This window comes from Diadema antillarum, unplaced genomic scaffold (assembly GCF_040938485.1).
Source record: "Diadema antillarum isolate AM-2024a unplaced genomic scaffold, OU_Dant_1.0 seq00000118_RagTag, whole genome shotgun sequence".
NCBI classification, from domain to species: Eukaryota; Metazoa; Echinodermata; class Echinoidea; order Diadematoida; family Diadematidae; genus Diadema; species Diadema antillarum.
The window spans coordinates 651,788-670,499 of record NW_027271199.1 but is presented as its reverse complement, the minus strand read 5'-3'; the positions used below and the strand labels follow the sequence as shown (position 1 = coordinate 670,499).

The 18,712-nt window shown below is 40.0% G+C and overlaps 1 protein-coding gene across 1 annotated transcript in view; it reads right to left on the bottom strand.

Moving 5' to 3' along the window:
* LOC139727080 (uncharacterized) overlaps nt 1-17,928 on the bottom strand; it is a 90,602-nt gene extending 72,674 nt beyond the window's left edge. Inside the window, exons 1-21 of the mRNA XM_071638058.1 lie at nt 17,798-17,928; nt 16,614-16,854; nt 15,942-16,064; nt 15,185-15,310; nt 14,474-14,695; nt 13,181-13,329; nt 12,527-12,638; nt 11,733-11,854; nt 10,052-10,258; nt 9,129-9,360; nt 8,156-8,443; nt 7,565-7,747; nt 6,837-7,127; nt 5,903-6,138; nt 5,214-5,436; nt 4,417-4,599; nt 3,864-3,959; nt 2,236-2,417; nt 1,554-1,698; nt 828-968; nt 523-645 (exon numbers count right to left, since the gene is read on the bottom strand). Of these exons, the coding sequence (XP_071494159.1) occupies nt 523-645; nt 828-968; nt 1,554-1,698; nt 2,236-2,417; nt 3,864-3,959; nt 4,417-4,599; nt 5,214-5,436; nt 5,903-6,138; nt 6,837-7,127; nt 7,565-7,747; nt 8,156-8,443; nt 9,129-9,360; nt 10,052-10,258; nt 11,733-11,854; nt 12,527-12,638; nt 13,181-13,329; nt 14,474-14,695; nt 15,185-15,310; nt 15,942-16,064; nt 16,614-16,854; nt 17,798-17,901 (3,729 nt within the window). The 5' untranslated portion in view covers nt 17,902-17,928. The remainder of the gene's footprint in view (nt 1-522; nt 646-827; nt 969-1,553; nt 1,699-2,235; nt 2,418-3,863; nt 3,960-4,416; nt 4,600-5,213; nt 5,437-5,902; nt 6,139-6,836; nt 7,128-7,564; nt 7,748-8,155; nt 8,444-9,128; nt 9,361-10,051; nt 10,259-11,732; nt 11,855-12,526; nt 12,639-13,180; nt 13,330-14,473; nt 14,696-15,184; nt 15,311-15,941; nt 16,065-16,613; nt 16,855-17,797) is intronic.
* Nucleotides 17,929-18,712: the final 784 nt, after the last annotated feature.

Genomic DNA, 18,712 nt, shown 5'->3' with positions numbered 1-18,712 from the left:
CTGCATACATAAAGTGACAAATGCTAGGCTGCAAGGACACCAAGAAGTACAAAAAAATGCAAAACAAAACAAAACAAAAAATCACAGGTTAGAATGCATTGTGGAGTAGCGTTGCCTTTCAATTTGATAATACAGACGCAGGTTCATACCCTCAACTGCACCAATGATGAGCCTTCATTCACCTTCATTGACAGTTGGCAGTGCAAAACTTTACACTAAATTCACATAAGAAGCTCGCTAGTTGCCTTCTAATTGTGCATGAGATCTCTGTTGATGCTTACTCAATATGCAAATTAACATGAGAACTGATCGATCTCTTTATGACTGCCACGCATAGCATAAATCTTCCCTTTCTGCTGCTATGAAAGATATATTATCATAAAATGCTGCCTTAATAGCAAGATCATCTAAACCTGATCTTCTATGAATTCTACATTATGACTTCAAGATGGTTGTGAAAGCATGGCAAATACTGAATATTCATGAATATGCAAATAAGTTTTTTGACCTCTTCTTACTGACCTCATTAAAGATGCGCATCATCTTCATGAAGGAAGCTGTGTCCCTCTCCTCCCCTGTGATGCTCTCAATCTCTGGCTCGATTCGCTTCAGGAAGAAGTCTAGATCCAGCAGGAGGGCAGTGACCTTTGAGGCAGGAAAAATTTATCATCAATAATTGCAAACATCTGTAAAATGATAACAATAATATCATTACAGATCTCATATAAAGGGCAACAGTATCTTATATTACAAGTGGTCACATTGCCAACAAACTTGAGCAGTATATGTACGGAAAGAACGGGGAATGGAAGTGACATGATCCTTACCTGGTCTGACAGGTACTTGGTGAAAGTCCACATCCAGCGGCTGGCGTAGGTGGTCAGGACCTGCTTGATTGGTTCCAGGTCAACACGAATCCAGCCTACATCACGTTTGTCTACCACACCCACGATCTCATCTCGAGCAGTCTGTAATTGCAGAATGTAAGACACATTTCTTTAACTTATGGACTCTTCGATAAACTTTAGTACATATCTGAGTTTATGTTTTCTAGGTGAGAACAAGAATAGCAACGATGTTCCTATCACACGATTGTAGATGTTAGCCATATACATGTACATGTGCATGAAAGAATAATATAAAGTATTCCCTCAGTTTATATGTCAAAAGTCTTTGCTCAGAAATTTGATATCTAATATCAACAGTTCAACATGTGCCCTGTTACAGCTATGACACGAATGTATGCCTGTAAACCTCATGACCCCAAACTGTGACACATTGCACAGCTGCTGCTGCTGGTAGCTCTGTAGAGTCAGCTTGGATAAACCTCCACAATGACATTGAAAGGATATGGTCAGCAGCAGTTTCAACCAGATCCTGATGAACAGCAAAGTTAAGAATTAAATCATGTAATCAAGCATGCTCTTCTGTGCCATTAGGTTGATTGCAAACCATACAGCAAAAGGCTTTACGCATTTCAATTGAGATTGAATCCCAATGCAATGGTCATTTACTGCCTACACCACTTGACATGACCTATAGCTGTCACTCACCCTGTAGATGTCAATCTCGCTGTCAAACATGTCAAGTGACGGGACATCCACCTCCTCATCCTCATCCTTAGGAGTCAGGAAAGACTTCTCCGCCGTTCCCATGGCACCCGTGTGGCTCATGCTGTAATTGGAGGCGGAGCTTGCCCTGTGCACAAAAAATAAATAAATAAAATAATTTGATAATAATAATTGTCAAATCAGGTACAAGATATACACTGTCCTATCCCAATCTCTCCTGCGAGGCAGTGTTCATCACAACAACACAACAACAACAGCAACATTAAAAAGAATGAAGAGGATTTCTCTTTCTGTCTGATTTGGTGGCATAAGTCCCTGCATTGTTCTTAATAGTGCTATACCTGATGACCCTTGTGCATTGTAGCTTCTCTAATTGGGTAACCACTGTCTATAATTCCTTTCCAGGTGAGTGAAGAAGAAATATCAATATTTTCCAAACAATACTGAAAACAACACTAATTGCTTTACATTTTTAATCATTATGAGATCATCCAAACTAGGGTAATTTTGATATTACTTGATTGGATATGTACCCTATAATTAAATATCTGCATCATTCAAAATCTGAATTCTGCATCATACTATATTGAATTTTGTTTTCAAAAAAAAGAAAGAAAGAAAAAAAAAACCACAAAATTCAGTCCACAGAAATAAACTGACTTACCTGCTCTGTGCAGACTTCAAGGACCTTTCCGAGGCGGCAGACCTGAGGCGGGCAGAGGGGCTGAGCTTGTCTGGGTCCCGGAGTGGATTAGGGGTCAGGCGGCCATGGAGGAATTCATCAAATGTTTCATTGATGTCATGCATCCAGAGAAAGGTGTAACCCTTGAAGAGCTCAAGAAGTTTCTGGAATGAAAACACAGACACAGACAGATGTGTGTTTTTTTGTTGGTTTTTTTTGTTGTTTTTTTTTTTAAACAAATATCAAAGTAACAAAGTCATATAAACTGATTCAATGCCTCAATTTAACCTGAGCGTTTAGACTTTTGTCCACAAGGTATTGCAAAATATGCAATCTCAGCCAGCAAAAGAAGGACAAGCCAAGGAATAATTTCATTTGCATTACTTATCATTGCAAAAGCATATTTCCGCAATTTTATTTGGGACAATAGAATGTTAAAGTTCAATTAAATTCAAGATGCAAAAGACTATGCTTTAAGCAAAACTAGATATATCGCTACGGCTACTGATATGCCTCCGCCATAATGCATGGTTCTGGCCTATAGTACAATGTCTTGACAATGTGTGATGACAGTTTCACACAATTGGCAAAATATTAAAATGACAAGTTTGACACAAATGTGCTGAATGTTCACTTTCCTAGAACTAGGTTCAATTGGATGAATGATTAAAATGTCAGAGTGCAGGTATTTGGGGAACTGATGATTTTTACTTGACTTTTGACCCTTTTATAAGTTTATGCATTGAGTAATTTTCAAGGTATTGAGAAAAAGTATAATTTCAGTATCAAATGGGAAAATAGCATTATCTAAACCTGGCCTTTGACCTTTGACCTCACAGTTCCAAAGAGAATCACTGTTAGGTTGAACATGCATAAATATGTAAGTTTCATGATGATACCTCGAGTTACTTTCGAGATATGGAGGAAAAAGTGCAATTTAGCACTTTCACTTGACCTTTGACCTTTTGACCTTTGACCTTTTGGCAAGAAACTTCCCCAAAAATATACATTGGGTAATACATGCCATACATCAAGTTTTTAAAAAAAAAACCTTCAGGCATATTGCATTTTAAGGAAAGTAGTGATATTTTGAGGAGTTGACCTTGACCTTTGACCCCCCCCTGACCTTTGACCCATGACCCCCAACTTCCCTAGATAATCACTGCCCATCGGTACAAGCATATATACTAAGTTCCATGAAGATACCTTGAACCATTTGCGAAATATGGAGAAAAACATGAAATTTCAATTTTTTTTTCACAAAATAACCTGTGACCTTTGACCTTTGACCCTGTGACCCTAAAATCCACACAAAGTATTATCCCCCAAGGATATACCCTCATACCAAGTTTGATGTAAAACCACCACACGGTTCTTGAGATATTGACAAAAACAAAACGGGACGGACGGACGTACGGACGGACGGACGGACGGACGGACGACCCGAAAACATAATGCCTCCGGCCACTTCGTTGCGGAGGCATAAAAACAAAAACAAAAACAAAACAAAACATGGAAATATTGTTAAATGTGTGCAACATGGAATCTGCCCTCCATCACTTTTCTCATTCGAAGTGTAGCGATGACACAGATATCTTTGAAAAACTTACCATGCATTCCTCACTGTTCTCCCTCACAAGGCCGATGACCTTCTCACATAGTTCAATGACCTCATCATCGACACTGATGTAGTCTTTGTAGCCACCCTGGGACAAAAATAAAACAGAGGAAAGGGTTTACTTGCAGAAAATTACACTTTCACTTTGATACTGATGACATGAATTGCTGTTTTCTTCTTTCCATTGCAGCTCCTTTTCAACACTCCCCAATGCTGAAGCAATGTGTTACACTACATGTATATTAAACCATCACTAGACTCAAGCCTGCATTAGTGTGTACAGCAGTGCACATATTCTACCACTTATTTACTCATAAATACCTTCATTTACAGATATACATGCATTATAATACAACACGCCAAACATCTAGGTATCACACAAAAGAAAATTGTGACAATGTATAAAGTTTGAGAGGTATTCTCAATTGTTATCTCTCAGATTCCAGATCATGTAAGAACACTGTGACTTAATTGTGAAAAAGTCCAACAGAAAGAAGCCATATTTGGGGAGAGTAAAAGCTTTGGTATAGTCTCAAGAATCTCACCTCAGCAAGCGGACTAAGCATCTTGACCAGTGCCCCTCTGCTTCTGAACTGCTCCAGCCATCGGTTGACATTCTCCAAGACACTGGTGACCGCTGTGCTCTGGTCAAGGGGTGGGGTGAAGGTCACCGTGTTCTCTACAAGCTCCATGTGGATGGTTAGGATGGGAGTATTGGCCACCTCCGGCTGGAAGGGGAAATAATGGACAGAGAGAAAAAAGAAATGAGAAAAGAAGAAAAGAGATAGAAAGAGGAGAGAGAAAGACAATTAGGCACAACAGGATTGAAAAACAAAATAAAAGGAAACACAATAAACATGATAGCTGGTAGAAGGACAGGAACTGCATGCAGTTCAAATGAGTACAAGTACATAATTGTAGTTACTCCAATATTTCTCTTGATCATCCTACTACATTCTATATGATGGAAAGTTTCTTTCTTTCTTTTTAATCAAACAGATTGAACATTACAATATCAGAGCATGGGTAGTTCAAGCACAGCTTGACTAAGGTTCACCTTCATGCAAGCCCATTATCTATCCCCACATTTTGGCAATTGATAATTGAACCCTTTCTTCGTAAGCGGCTGTGGACAGTGTGTACAAGACTACAGGGTTTTTAGCACCAATCAGCACTCAAAGCACACGAAGGGATACGGGATGCATGTTCATCAGACTCTGTCTGGAAGCATTAAATCCTCTTCATCCGATGAGCTTTGAGATCTACATCCCAGGCAGATTTCTATGCAACATTCCACTTGCATTAACCTTTGGCCTTTAGAGCACACATCCTTGACCTTTACCTCAGACACGTTGGCCAGGACCAGAGTGTTGAGCATGGACCGGAGACTCTTCAGACAGGTTTGTTTGAGTCCGTCCAGGACCAGGGCGTCCATATGGTCCACGTACTCCTCCCAGGCTGGGGAGGCCCGACTGATCTGGACCACCTCGAAGCTGTTCTGGAGCAGGGCGTGGATGCGCAGGCCAGATGGCTTGATCAATCGCTCTATCTCATCGTCAAGCTCTCTGTGTGTGGAGTCAGAATGAAGAAATGTACATGAATGATACAAAAACATACACAATCATGATAACAAAAGTTATGATGAACAGAAAGGTAATAATCACATATCACAAGCAGCAGCAGCAGCATCATCATCATCATCATCATCATCATCAGAAACACAAAATGCAATCAAATAGAATAATTATTTTTAGGGGCTTTTGAACTATCACACATGGCAAATTTGATTAACTGTGATGATTTCCAGGGGTAAAAGTTGATTGCTCAACCCCCCCCCCTTTTTTCCCCTTTTTAATGAAAAGGGATAATGTTACTCTGGTAAAGATCATAAGGGTTACATTGATATGTAGCAGTAACATTCATTCAGTCTTTGTGAAGACATGTGGGGGCTTCAAGTTTAATGACATACATGTACAGGGAATGAAGTACAGTTAAGCAAAATGCACTACTCCTAAAGTTTTGTCCTCTGACCTTTGCCAATCAAGAAGTCTGTTCATGGAGTAGCTCAGCGAGGGCAACCTGCACTCAAAGACGTCCAGTGCACCGCTTGACCACTTCTGGGTGACCTCCACCATCTCCTGGCAGTTAGACTGGACGATGGCCAGTGTCCGGTGGAGGTCAGCACCGACCAGGGCTGAAGCCAGCTCGATGAAGTCGGCACTCTCTGTCGTCTTCCATGTGTAGTGGCTCAGGCCTTGCTCCAACAACTGAATGTAATAATTTGAAAGACATGTTAAGGTTGATGTAACAGATTGCAACATGTAACAGATTATATACAATGTAGCATTTCTACATTACAGTAAGACATAGCATTTTGCCAATTTGAGTTTATGCCTATTCTCTAGCAACATCACTGGTGATTTTGAACTGAGTTTACAATTGTGTGAGGAGCATATTAATGATGATGCATTAAAAAGTAAAAAAAAAAAAAGATAACCCACAAGAAATACCCTTCACAGGAATAGCATAATTATGCAAGAGCTACACTCTGGCATTTGCAGTAAGGATAAACTTCACTTAACAATGATGAAAGATTGAGTGATCTTGCCAGTTGATATATCAAATGATATTTTCTCAATGAAGACAAGGCTAAATGAACATGCATTTCATATCATATGAGAGTTTTTATTCCTGCATTCATACCTATCCTTATAATTTTTTTTTTTGTAAATATCTTAATATCAAATGTGAATTTCTTATTACTACCTTTGTAATTACATTATTCCAAATATCTTTCCACAGGAAGAACATTTTATGAAGAATCTTGAAAAAAAAGAAGATGTTGCTATATATAATTGTATTCTGTCGATACACACAATTGTATGCCCTTTCATGTTCACTAGAAACTTGCAAAATGGGAGAACAGGTAGCAAAACAAGATCTGCAAACAAGTAATTTTACTCACATGGTCAATCTTGCCCAGCTTGCGCTCAAACAGCGGCCTCTCAAAGTCCACAATGGAGCGCATAGCCTGGTTGTACTTGGAGACGATGGTCTCCAGACGGGCAGCCGTGGTGCGTAGCGTGGCCCCATCGGTGTGTCGCAGCAGCTCCCTGACGCCGTCTGGCAGCTTGACGTTGAAGGGTGCCTGGGCCAGGTAATGGACCTCACGGAGCAAGAGCAGGAGCTCCGGGTCCAGGTTGACGTGTAGCACCTGGGGCCTGAGCTCGGTCTCTTCGTCGTAGTCCTCAGCAGTCTGTAACAGCACAAAGATTAACACATGACACATATACATACCACCATACTTGTAAGCATCAATGCACAGTTGAACACCTTTTAATGTTTTACAAAAAGTTCACTAAGTGCAAAAATTATCATTTCCTTTTCTACACATTGAGATAAAATTATGCCCTGTCCAAAAATATTCTTCAAATTGCACTTTCTGTATTAAAAACTTGGTTTGTCCAAGTAAATGTGTTCAAAAAAGTAAGAATTCATCCAAAAGAGAAAAAATAGAAGACACTTGACTGTGATAATGCAGTATTCACACTAATCCAGCCACCCACCAAATTGTACAAGCTTATAATGTACTTAGAAGCAGAGTGAATGCACAAAAACTAATCAAACTAAAGATTGCTAATAAGGAGAGCTTATTAACTGTTTTTTCCCAGTGGTATAATAAAATGCACTAACCAGTAAGGGCTGTTTCAGTCTGTCCCTCAGTTCAGCGTGTAACATACGCTGCCAGTCACTGACACTCTTTGCCTCGTACTTATCCAGGTCACTCATGGTGTCATTGAAGACGTCCCTCAGATGCCAGCCAGCATCCCCGTCCAGGGAGTGTGGACTGATCCTCCTCAGTTTCTCCATAGGTTCCTGAAGGAAAAACAAGATATTCCACTTCAGTTGAGGAGGAGGAACGTATTGAGGGTGAGTATATTTCTACTGACAGTGTCTACATCACTTGCGTGATTTATACTGAGCTTCACAGAAAAATATAAATGTGATCTTGCTGGAATAATGAAACATTCAATTCCTCCTACTAAGACAGCACTAAAAAACCAACTTCAACGAAGTATTAACACTGTGGGAACTTAGATAAGTTAATGTTAATCATGAAAGCCAGCTTTAGAAGAGAAGTAAAGAAAGGATTGATCCTTAATAACATCAACAAAGTGTTTGTTTTTCCCCTTTTCTTGTACACCAATTGGACAACAAATTAATAGTCAGGCTTGAATCTACACTTCTGCCTGAAAATTGGCATCCCTGATAAGATAATCTCACCTTTATCCTCTTCTTCAGGGCTCCGACCCAGGTCAGCTTACAGACGATGGGAGGAAGGTTGGCATGGAGTGGAGGTTCCTGGGACTTGGCGATGAACATGGTGCGCACGGCGATCAGCTCATTGGTGAAGGAGCTGATCAGGGCCTGGTCCTTGTCCTTGAGGTATTCCTGGACCATCTCCCGACCGCTCACCCCCTCAAAGACCTCCAGGAGGCGTAGCTGGGAGCCGATGGTGGGGCACTGGCAAAAGCTCTGCCGCAGCACACTGGCAAGCCGCCTCTCCAGGTCCTGTGGCAGTCAATTATCAAGAATTATTGCAACAACTCCAGAAGATTACAGCAAAGTAATGGTACAACAAACATTAGCGTTCCTTCTAGTTTGTTTTTTCTTTCTTTTTTGCTCAAACAGTAGTACTATAGGTGACATTATGGTAGTAATGCTGTTATGTGTACACTGTACGTCAGCAATCAAGTGTTATCATCGCACTGCAATTTTTTTTTTCTCTCTCGCTCTCTCTTTCATTTTTTTTATATTGTTTTATTTTTGTTTTCATGGGGCAAAGTCAAATCCCACCTACAGAGCTCATTTGCTTCACGCCTGCTATTGAGGGTTTTCTTCAGATAGATAATTACAGTTTTCTTTGCAGTCTTTACTTTCAAATATTCATAACACCACTGACTATACGAAAAGACTTTGTGCAAAGCACAACTACACTCATGATATTTCTTCTGGTTTATTTTGCCACATATGTCCATGAAATTACTTCACAAATTTTGGCAAACATGAAAAAGTCTAATCAACCACACCCAAGTATGAATTATGACTTATTACCAAATCCCACTATGGTTCCATTATCTCGTTACACAAAGAAACTGCTCCATCAATTGCAAACCAAAGAGGTAAAGCTTAACATCATGCTTCACAACAAATTCAAGGAGATGTCCTTGAAACCCCATCCCAGCATCTCTCTCACCTTGACCACAGAACGGAACATGAAGAATGACTTCTCAAAGGCCTGGCTCTCCGTGATGTCCAGAATGTCGTTGACCTCTGACCCAAAGTGCTCCATGGAGGCAGTGAACTCTTGGTGGATCTCCCTGACGAGGGCGTCGAGGCTCTTGGTCCCGGCCCCGCCCACCTCCGCAGCCTTCTGCAGCAGGTTGAAATGACGTGTAGTCTGCACCAGCTCTAGGAGGTCATTGCACCTGTGAGTGGCAACACAAACAGGATATCTCTCATACAGATCTGGAAGATTTGTTAGAGGTTTACTGCACTGGATATGGAAAGAATTTCCATAATGATGGCAAGTTGATGATACCAATATCAGAGGGATATGACACAACAAACAAACAAAATTAGACATTTTGATATGTTTTTCTTAAAATTTATGAACAATATTCCAAACAGTCTTGAAAAGTTAGAAAGAATCTACATGTCAATTTGTGCATTGTCAAATGACAACCATGCATAGCTAACTTACCTCATAGTCAATGTGTTATAGTATCACCACAGTAAATGCATCAGGTTCATGAAAGTGAAGACAGCAAAAGTTGTTGATGAGATGTCTACTCAAAATGGCTTTTAGCCTTATTGAGGCACAAACTTAATCTAAATCCTCCGTACACACATTTAACAGCTTTATCAGAAAAGTTGTATGAGAGTGAAAATGACCAAATTGCACGTTATTACATGCAATTTGGATACTACACCCCAACTCCTTAGGCCTATATACATGTAGATAACCCTCTGTGTGCCATGTCTGTTTCCTGTCCATACAAAAGGTTTATGTGTGAAATTTGTGCACACTTGACTCATGGGCATAGAAACGGTTAAATCACATGAACAATGTCTGAGACATGGGTCAAACAGTGATAGTACAGCCTGCTCCTTCCTCACCTCTCCATGAAGCTGTTGAGGAGGTTGAAGCAAGGGGCATTGCGGGGTGGCCAGGGCGAGTCACTCCACTCCTCCTCGTTGATCACCACTGTGCTGTTGGCGCTGGCGTCCCGCCACACCTCGGCCGAGGAGCGGGCCTGGGGTCGCCGCTGGGTGGTGCTGTAGAGCCGGCTGCTGTACAGGACTCCCTTGGGTGGGTTCAGGTTCCTGGGAGATGAGACGGTTATCATCCAATGTTACAGAAAGTAATCCTGCAAAGTAGCTATCTAAGTCTTACAGTGTAGATCAAAAAACTGGGGTATGCCAAAAGCCACATTGAGTATAACACAAAATACATTCTTTTCACACTTGTTAAAAAAAAGTATAAAAATAAAACAAGATAAGAAAAGTACATTCAGATAAGGCCAAAAAAAAAAATTGTTGCATTGGCGTAACATGAGATTTTCAAATAGGGTCGGTCGGGCGGATTTTTTTTTTTTTTTTTTTTTTTTTGCTACCTGCATTTTACGTGTAAAACTCATGCTCAGCTCAGTAAACAGTTACAACTGCTGCACCGAATGTGCTGTGTTCATCTATTCTACAAATCATTTATGAGGCAGATATTCCTGGAATTATACACCTTCACAGAATTTAAAGATGTTGAAATCCCTATCCTGAATGTTTTCACTTCATATTTTACTATTTTGACTTAGATAAGATAGATGCAAATTGACCCATATGTACGATCTTTTCATCGCACACGGCGATCTCTATTACAGTCCCACATATACAGATTCGTGTAAGTTCTCCACACAAGAAACCTATGGCAAAACTGTGCACAATACATCGCAGTCTGAATGCTACGTATACACTGAATAAATCTTGTTAGAGTACGTGTCCGCGTTGGAAACAGATGACGTACTGATCAAGGAAGGCTTATGCGAGGCGCTAGATCTCTCCCTCGTACATCCGATATCCCCAGAGCCGTTTCCACTTCCGGGTTTGTGCGATCGCGATCGCAATCAACAAGATATTTGATATCGATAGCAAAAAAAAATAATAAAAAAACATGGGGTCGGCGGAATTTTTAGGGTCAGGTGGGTTACGCCAATGCAACAATTTTTTTTTTTGGCCTAATACTTATTCAAGCTAGCAAGATCACAAATAAAACTGTGTACTTTAGCCTGTATACACAGAAAACATTTTGTTTCTTAAATCAATCCCTCTAGAAGAACTGCTGAATACACCAGTGGCACTTTCAGGGTTATATCTCATGAACAAAGACATTGATTTCTTTGTCTCAGAGGTGCAGCAGTGAGCAATCTGGCCCCTCCCCCTCTGTTTGTGGGGGGGGGGGGGGGGGGGGGGGGGGGATAAAGACAAAAACAGCTAATTATTAAAGAGCCAACACAGGTCTACCATATTCCTACAGCATATTCAAGTAGGTTCTACAGAATAATCAGGGGTACTTGTGTGTAACATGCTCGTAAAAGTGTAGAATAAATATATTAAATCATATATTACATATTTAAAAGGATACTGAAACACGAAAGCTTCTCTGCTCCTTTGTTAGACTTATGAAGGAATATTTATTCAGTTTGTTTTGCTTCTTTTTCTTTCTGTTTCTCCAAGAGCTCCTGCTCAAACAAGATAAGTCAGAGGCTCTGGGTAACATGGACACTGGATACACTGATGTACTCACATGGCTTCTGCTGTCTCAGACACCCTCTCAGCATTAATATCATCTGCTCTGTCCTTGGTGTCCAGGTAAGTCCCCCTGTATGCTGCACAGACCTTGAGGGCCTCCTTCAGTCCAGCGTATGACTGTGTGTCAAAGACATTGCTTAGATATTTAGCTCATCGTCTCATGACATGGACATTTTTTAAACGAGAGTGAGCACCACTACCCATCGCAGAATTAACCCATTCCACACTGAATTCTGATATGCCCATAGACTTAATACGCAGGCTACCTGGTACCCGTAGGGAAAGGGTTAACCCTTGATGTCCCTGCAACAAGCCCTACATTTACAGGCGAATTTTGACTTGAAGAAACCCACTGGCATATCACAATTGAACAGTCCCACACAAACACCCTTATGCTGGTACTATAGCGATGTGAACAATTATGTACCTGTTGTGCAGTAATGTAGTTTTGGTTGGTTTCCCTTATGATACAATACACTGTACCTTGATGACTTTTTGGATTCAAGTTTATTTCTCTAATACGAAGACCACAAGCTTGAAATTGCAGATTACCCAACAGGCAACCATTCCACCACATGAGTAAATAATTCTTTTTCAAGATGACCTCAACCTCCTGCCTAATAAAGTTTCTTAATTGATCATACTTTTACTTTGTAAGACACTCAGATACCATAAAAAATAAAATATCAACTGATGCCTGAAATCGATGTAAGCAATAAAGAGAACACATTTCATACAAGCTAGAATGACAAGGTGACAGTAAAGGTTTGACTAGACAAGTTGTTGTACCTGTATGGTGTTTTTCAGGATGTTCTCTCCGACCAGTGACTTAGCTCTCGACACCACCTCATTGGACACTAGCTCCAGAAGGTTGTGGAACATGTCTGCATTGTGGTAATACCTATTGGTAATGAGAGTGGGAACAAAATGTAAAATCGTCATAGTTGAGTATCCACAAGCAATGCAGACTAATGGGGCTCAAGCACTGTTATTCCTTACTGAGCAGAGCTAACCTCTAGCCAATTACTGGGAGGTTACTGCATACACAGCTACATTTCATGCCTAAATATACAATGTACAACACAAAAATGTGTTAATGTACTGTATACATTGTACCTCACATGAGTAAGAACAATTAATTAAGGAAATCTACTACTCTTTAAATAAAAGGACCTGCAAATCAAATACCTACGTATGTATGACAAAGAAACTACTATTTTGACACCAGGCACAAGTTGCCAATCTGTCATCCATTGATAAAAGTTTGTCCTGCTCTGTAAGCCTTATGTCACAACATTGACAAAACAAAGTCCAATAATGCTTAAAAGAAAAAAAAAAAGATGAATGATACTGATGATATAGGTCTAAAGATCTATGATTGATGCAGTTCAAGCCACTTTAATCATCCATTAAATAAATACAGTTGTACCCCAAAAAAAGTACCTTGAATGAGACCAAACCAGTAGCATGGTGTGTACGAGCGGGGGAAAGACTGTCATCAGTTCTTTCGGTGTGCATGCCACGTGCAGACGGTCAAACCAGGGAAGAAGGGTTCCCAGGAACATCAAATTCTCATTAGTCTCAGCCAAAGCCTGAAACAAGCATTTAAAAACAAAATAAGGATCATGCAAACAACAATCACTAGTTGATATACTGTAATGTATGTGTATATCTTGATGTGTAGTTTGAAAAAGAAAGAAGTGGTAAACAGATTCTATAGATTCAAAAAGATATGTACAGTAGTTGAATAGAACAGAAAAAAAATTAAAGAAATTTACTTATGTTGAAAATCTACATGCCAAAGAAAACTTACAGGCAATGTTGCTCTTATTTTCTCACAATAAAATATATCAAACTAAAAACAGTTCAGAAAAAAAGTAAGAGGCAAGAATAGTCAGCAATTGCCTCCATTATAAGCTACAGGTTGTATTCCCCATCAACTGTCATTTGTGTCACTGTTAATTTTTTTTCTTCTAATTTTGACTTCTCCAGATCTGCCCAATAACTCACCATGCACTCCACTTTCCAAATATCTGAATGTAAGTCTAATGGATTTAATGCCATTTTTGTTTTAACTGATATCAGAGTTTGAAAGTTAGTAACCAAGTCTCGAGTCAGTAGTGGTCCCCCTTCCCATCCACACAAGAAAATGGGCGAATGACGCCAACCCCTCGTGGTTTGCCCCAGGTGACTAGCAACAGTCAGCAAACGATATCGACCGGGCACATAGTGCCATGCCATACCGTTGAAGCGAAGTACAGACTGTAAACTGCAATATGTTACTCTTTTCTGTATATGTCTAATTTCAGCCCCAGTTGACTACTTTCTTCAATCGTTTCACAAAGACTCCAACCCCAAGCACCTTATAATCTGGAGATTCTCCCGCCTGGAATCCCTAGTAAACGGGAGAGTCCAACTTGATGTGCGCTTTGCACACATCATGAACGCGAAGCGCGAAATTCCTTGCGGCCTGGGTCCAGCAACCGCTTCGGCCCTGGAAGCTCTAGGGTCCTAGATGCTCTCTCGTGCTATCTAAGGCTTAGTTTTCAACATAGACGGTTCTACAATGAAATCAAGTAAGAAATCATTTCAAGCGGGAGACACAGAGCCAGGGCAGAAGAATTAAACCTCAAGCGGGAGAACGGGAGATTTTGCAAATCTGGGCTTTCGGCGGGAGATCTCCCGTCGAAAGCGGGAGAGTTGGAGTCTCTGATTTCAGTTACAATGGATGCCCACCTGACTGATCTCCCGCCTGACGTTGTGGAAGGAGTGGGAGTAGGTGCTGTTGGCATCATCCAGGTTCAGGAGGATGTTACTGGCGATGGCCGAGTCCAGCTGCCTGTTGATGGAGATGAGCTTGGCCTGACGCTGCCTCCAAAGCTCTACCTCATCCAGTGGGAAGGGACGCACGCCAAACTTGTCCCGCAGGTCGTAGAGGGGGTCGTGCCTCAGAACAAGCTACACCGGATTCAAAGGCCAAGATAAAAGTAGGAGAGAAAGTGAAGTGTGTTTCATTTAGGGTATACACCATAAATTCAACAAGTCTAATTTTTTACAAATTAGGCCTTCCGTCAATTTTGCCAGTGGTTAAATGCGCAATGATGTCGTACAGTTTTATTATGCACCTTGTTTGTAATGTGCTGCATATTTGTAAATTTAATCATTATATTTCCATCTCAATCATGTCAAAACGTCTGGCCTGGGTGAGAATTTACATGTTTTTTTTTAAATTTGCGAAAGTCTCTAGACTTTCCAAAATTGCAAAAATAAAAGACACAACGAAATATATGGCGTATACAGTAGATACAAACTTCAAGAGTCTGCAGACTGTGTTAGCTAGCAAAAGTTTGATAGTCCACAGCGCAAAAGCCATAAGAAATAAGGAAAGCTCAACACAGACAATACTATGTTAGAAAGTGTCTCATGCATTGTAGGTTTTATACTGACCTTAATCTGCTTGATCCAACCAACCACAGTGGACTCCAGAACATGAATGACCGCTGACCGCCGGTTCATGCTGGCCGCCGCCTCCGTCAGTACCTCAATGGATGGCAACGGCAGGCTGATTCGACCCTGTCGAGGAAATTCATAACATAAAGTTCATAGAGTAAAGCAGGAATTTGTTCCTTCCTTAATCATAAAAGATATTACAAGAAGAACATTTTTCCCGTAGCTGTTGTTGTGACATATTTGTCAACCTTCTTGGCAACCCACAGTAAATAATTCTCCTATGAAAGATATTTCAGTCCTATTTGAATTAGCCATAGTTCAATTCATTCAAATCTAAACTCAGATGTGTGTAATCAGAACTCGGGTAACGTAAGTGCAGCAGTAACGGTGATTAACAAGCGGAGATATATATCATAATATTCATCAAAGTGCTTTATCCCACAGTGAGTGACTGATTCTGATTTTATTACACTGTATTAGATGGGACCCACAGACCGGTACAGTGAAATTGAAGATGTCCATTACTCAAATGTGAGCTATCAGGGAACAGTTTCTGTATGAATGACAAAGATGGTGACTGACAATTCACTACACATCATTGTACTTTGTTTACATTAGCCCACAAAGAACTGCTGTTTTTGTCAATACATTGTACTGTGCAAAACCAAGACAAACACAGTAATACTGAAGAGATCAATTATAAATGAAAACTACATACAAAGACATGCAAATCTTGGGAATCTAAAGAGCTCACCTCAACATGTCCCTCAGTGACATTTGTGTTGGCCATGAGGCGATGGAGAATGTCCATGAGTTTATCAGAGCTGACTCCTCCATAGGTCTGCACACCATCGGTGCAAAGCAAGGGGAGGTATACCTGATCGAGACAAATAGAGAAAGGTAAAAGTGCAAAATGTAAGATATTGTCTGGTATATGCGGCAGGCTTTACTCACCATAATGCTTTCCTAGGAGACTGCATTTCCAAAATGCATGGCTGTTATCAATCATTACTTAATTGAAATACACCAAGCAACAAAGGAAACATTAAAAGATGTAACGACACAAAACAAATTCTTGTACCAGTATTATACTGTCAAGGACAAGATATTCAAAGAACTATCTGTGAAGCATATTATCTTAGTGATTAGTATTTTTTTTGACTGCTGATCAGCCATAGTTTTATCTCAAAGTAATCATGAAAGTACACACATAATCCTGAAAATTGGCTCAACCTAATTCTTGAGTTGTAATAATCTGCAAACATTATCAAACTGCCAAAAAAGAGGAGTCTGATAAAAATAAAAATAATTTGCATGCTTATTTTCAATATTTCTCAACATGCTATTTGTGATACTAGTTAGTTAAGCCTACCACCAACGCCATGAAGGAAAGGAAAGGTACTGGAATTTTTAGAAGTATGGATACCTCTTTTGCCAGGAGCTCCATTTGGTTGAGGACAACCAAGTCGCAGTCAGTGAAGACAACATCAGTGCGGATGTTATCCTTGGTGAGCTTCGTGGCTTGGTTTGTCTTGATGAAGAAGACGCCTTTCGTTCGGACACCAAGAGGGGGCGACAGAGAGGCCACCAGGGTGTTCCTCGGCTCACGGGTGTAGATGAAGAGACGACGAACATCTTCATTGTTACAGAATTCCAGGAATGAATGTCTGTAGGGTACATTGGGAAAAATCAGTCAAACAGACAAACATTGGTTAGATTCCCCTCAAAGGAAAATTAAATTTTCAGATCTGTCTTTGACATGCAGATAAGAATTCAATAAGCTCCATTGACCAAAGAAACATGGCAAGATTCACTTAATAGTAACATGGTATTTCATCCCATACTACAATAAAGTCATATGAAATCTAACCTAATTAGGTCTCTATCCCTCATTTTAAGAAAATAATTAACAATAGATCAACCATCACGGGGTATACGATATGTTTGATGCTCTATACAAAAATGATCAAAATGTTCACAACTCCAACATGTCTGTGCAGATCACCCTGCACTGTATTTCTTTCTTTATATAAATTTATCTTTCACTTCATTTTTGATGTTACAGGGCACCAGAATCTTGCAACAAATGTAACACAAACTAATAACAGCTTTTTAAAGACAAGGAAGAGAAGAAAGATTATGTAACATAAACCTACATGTGTATGTTGGCTTCGGGTACCAACACTCGCACAATATCTTTCAAACAAGCTCTCATTGGCTAGTCACATATTGTGCCCAAAAGAAAACAACTTTCAATATCGTTACCATCATTCAGGGGAGAAACACAAATAGGGCCTCTCTCCTTCATTACACACACACACACACACAAAAAGGCTACAAAAGGACTGTAAGTTCAAATACAGTGTACATGCAAGGCAAGACATCCCACAACATGTTTGTTTGTCTCTTTTTTTTCCCCATTTGAATTAAAGATAATTTATTACAGTTTTTCAGTTTAAGATCATTAGCCGCCTACAGCTGCACATCAATAAGGTGGTCTTCATTTACAATTAAAGGCAACTACACGTAATTGTATGATTATAAAAACGGAATGTGAGATGAAAAAAATGGGGAAAATGCACTAGTTACAGCTTGAGGGGGTGCACTTACCTGTTTTCATCCCCAGCAAAGAGTGCCTTCAAATCATCATTCCTTGGGCGAAGGCTAGACGTAATTCTGGTCTCCAGAAATCTCAGTCTCTCGTCTACTTCCATCTTTGTGCATCAGACTTTGTTGTACAGCACGACATGGGGCAACCAGACCTAGGTAAACTGAAATAATGCAAACACCATATTCATTCATATGACTAGATGAGCCGAAATCAACTTCTTTCACAATGTAGTGGAGTATAGCATGTGACATAGACCTAGAATATAATAAACATACTGCTCATAGATTTGATGATCTTTTAAATCTCTTGACTTTCTAAATCTTGTAAACAGACCTACTATGTGGAGAGTAGATTCTATGTTACAATCAAACATATGAAATAAATCTCTCCAAGTCTGATAAACAAGTTCAAGGACTACAGACAGTGACTTGTGGAGGGTGAATGACCTCATTAAGATCTCGAGTAGACAGATGTTGAAAGGGTCTACATTACATCTAACGTTAGATCTAATCTACACACACTTTTACTTTTACAGTAGGCCTACAACTCATTAGTTTATGATTACGTATGTAATGATTTAGAAGAACTGTTAGTGTTAGTGTTTACTGTTACTCTTTAGTCTTAACATTAAGGGGCCCAATAATAATTTTAAAAAAATCATACTTAGTGTGATATTGTGTAATCCCATAAACTCTCATCAAATCACATCACATCACATCACATCACATCACATCGCATCACATCGCATCACATCACATGCGACACAGTTCTGAGTAGGCTAGAGGACTATTCCGGTCTTGAAGGGATGGTACAGTATTGGTGGAGATGAAAATTGGGCTTTTAACTTTTTGGAAGATACCAAGAAAACACTTATGATATACATGTAGTACAGAGCATACTATTTTAAGTGGAAT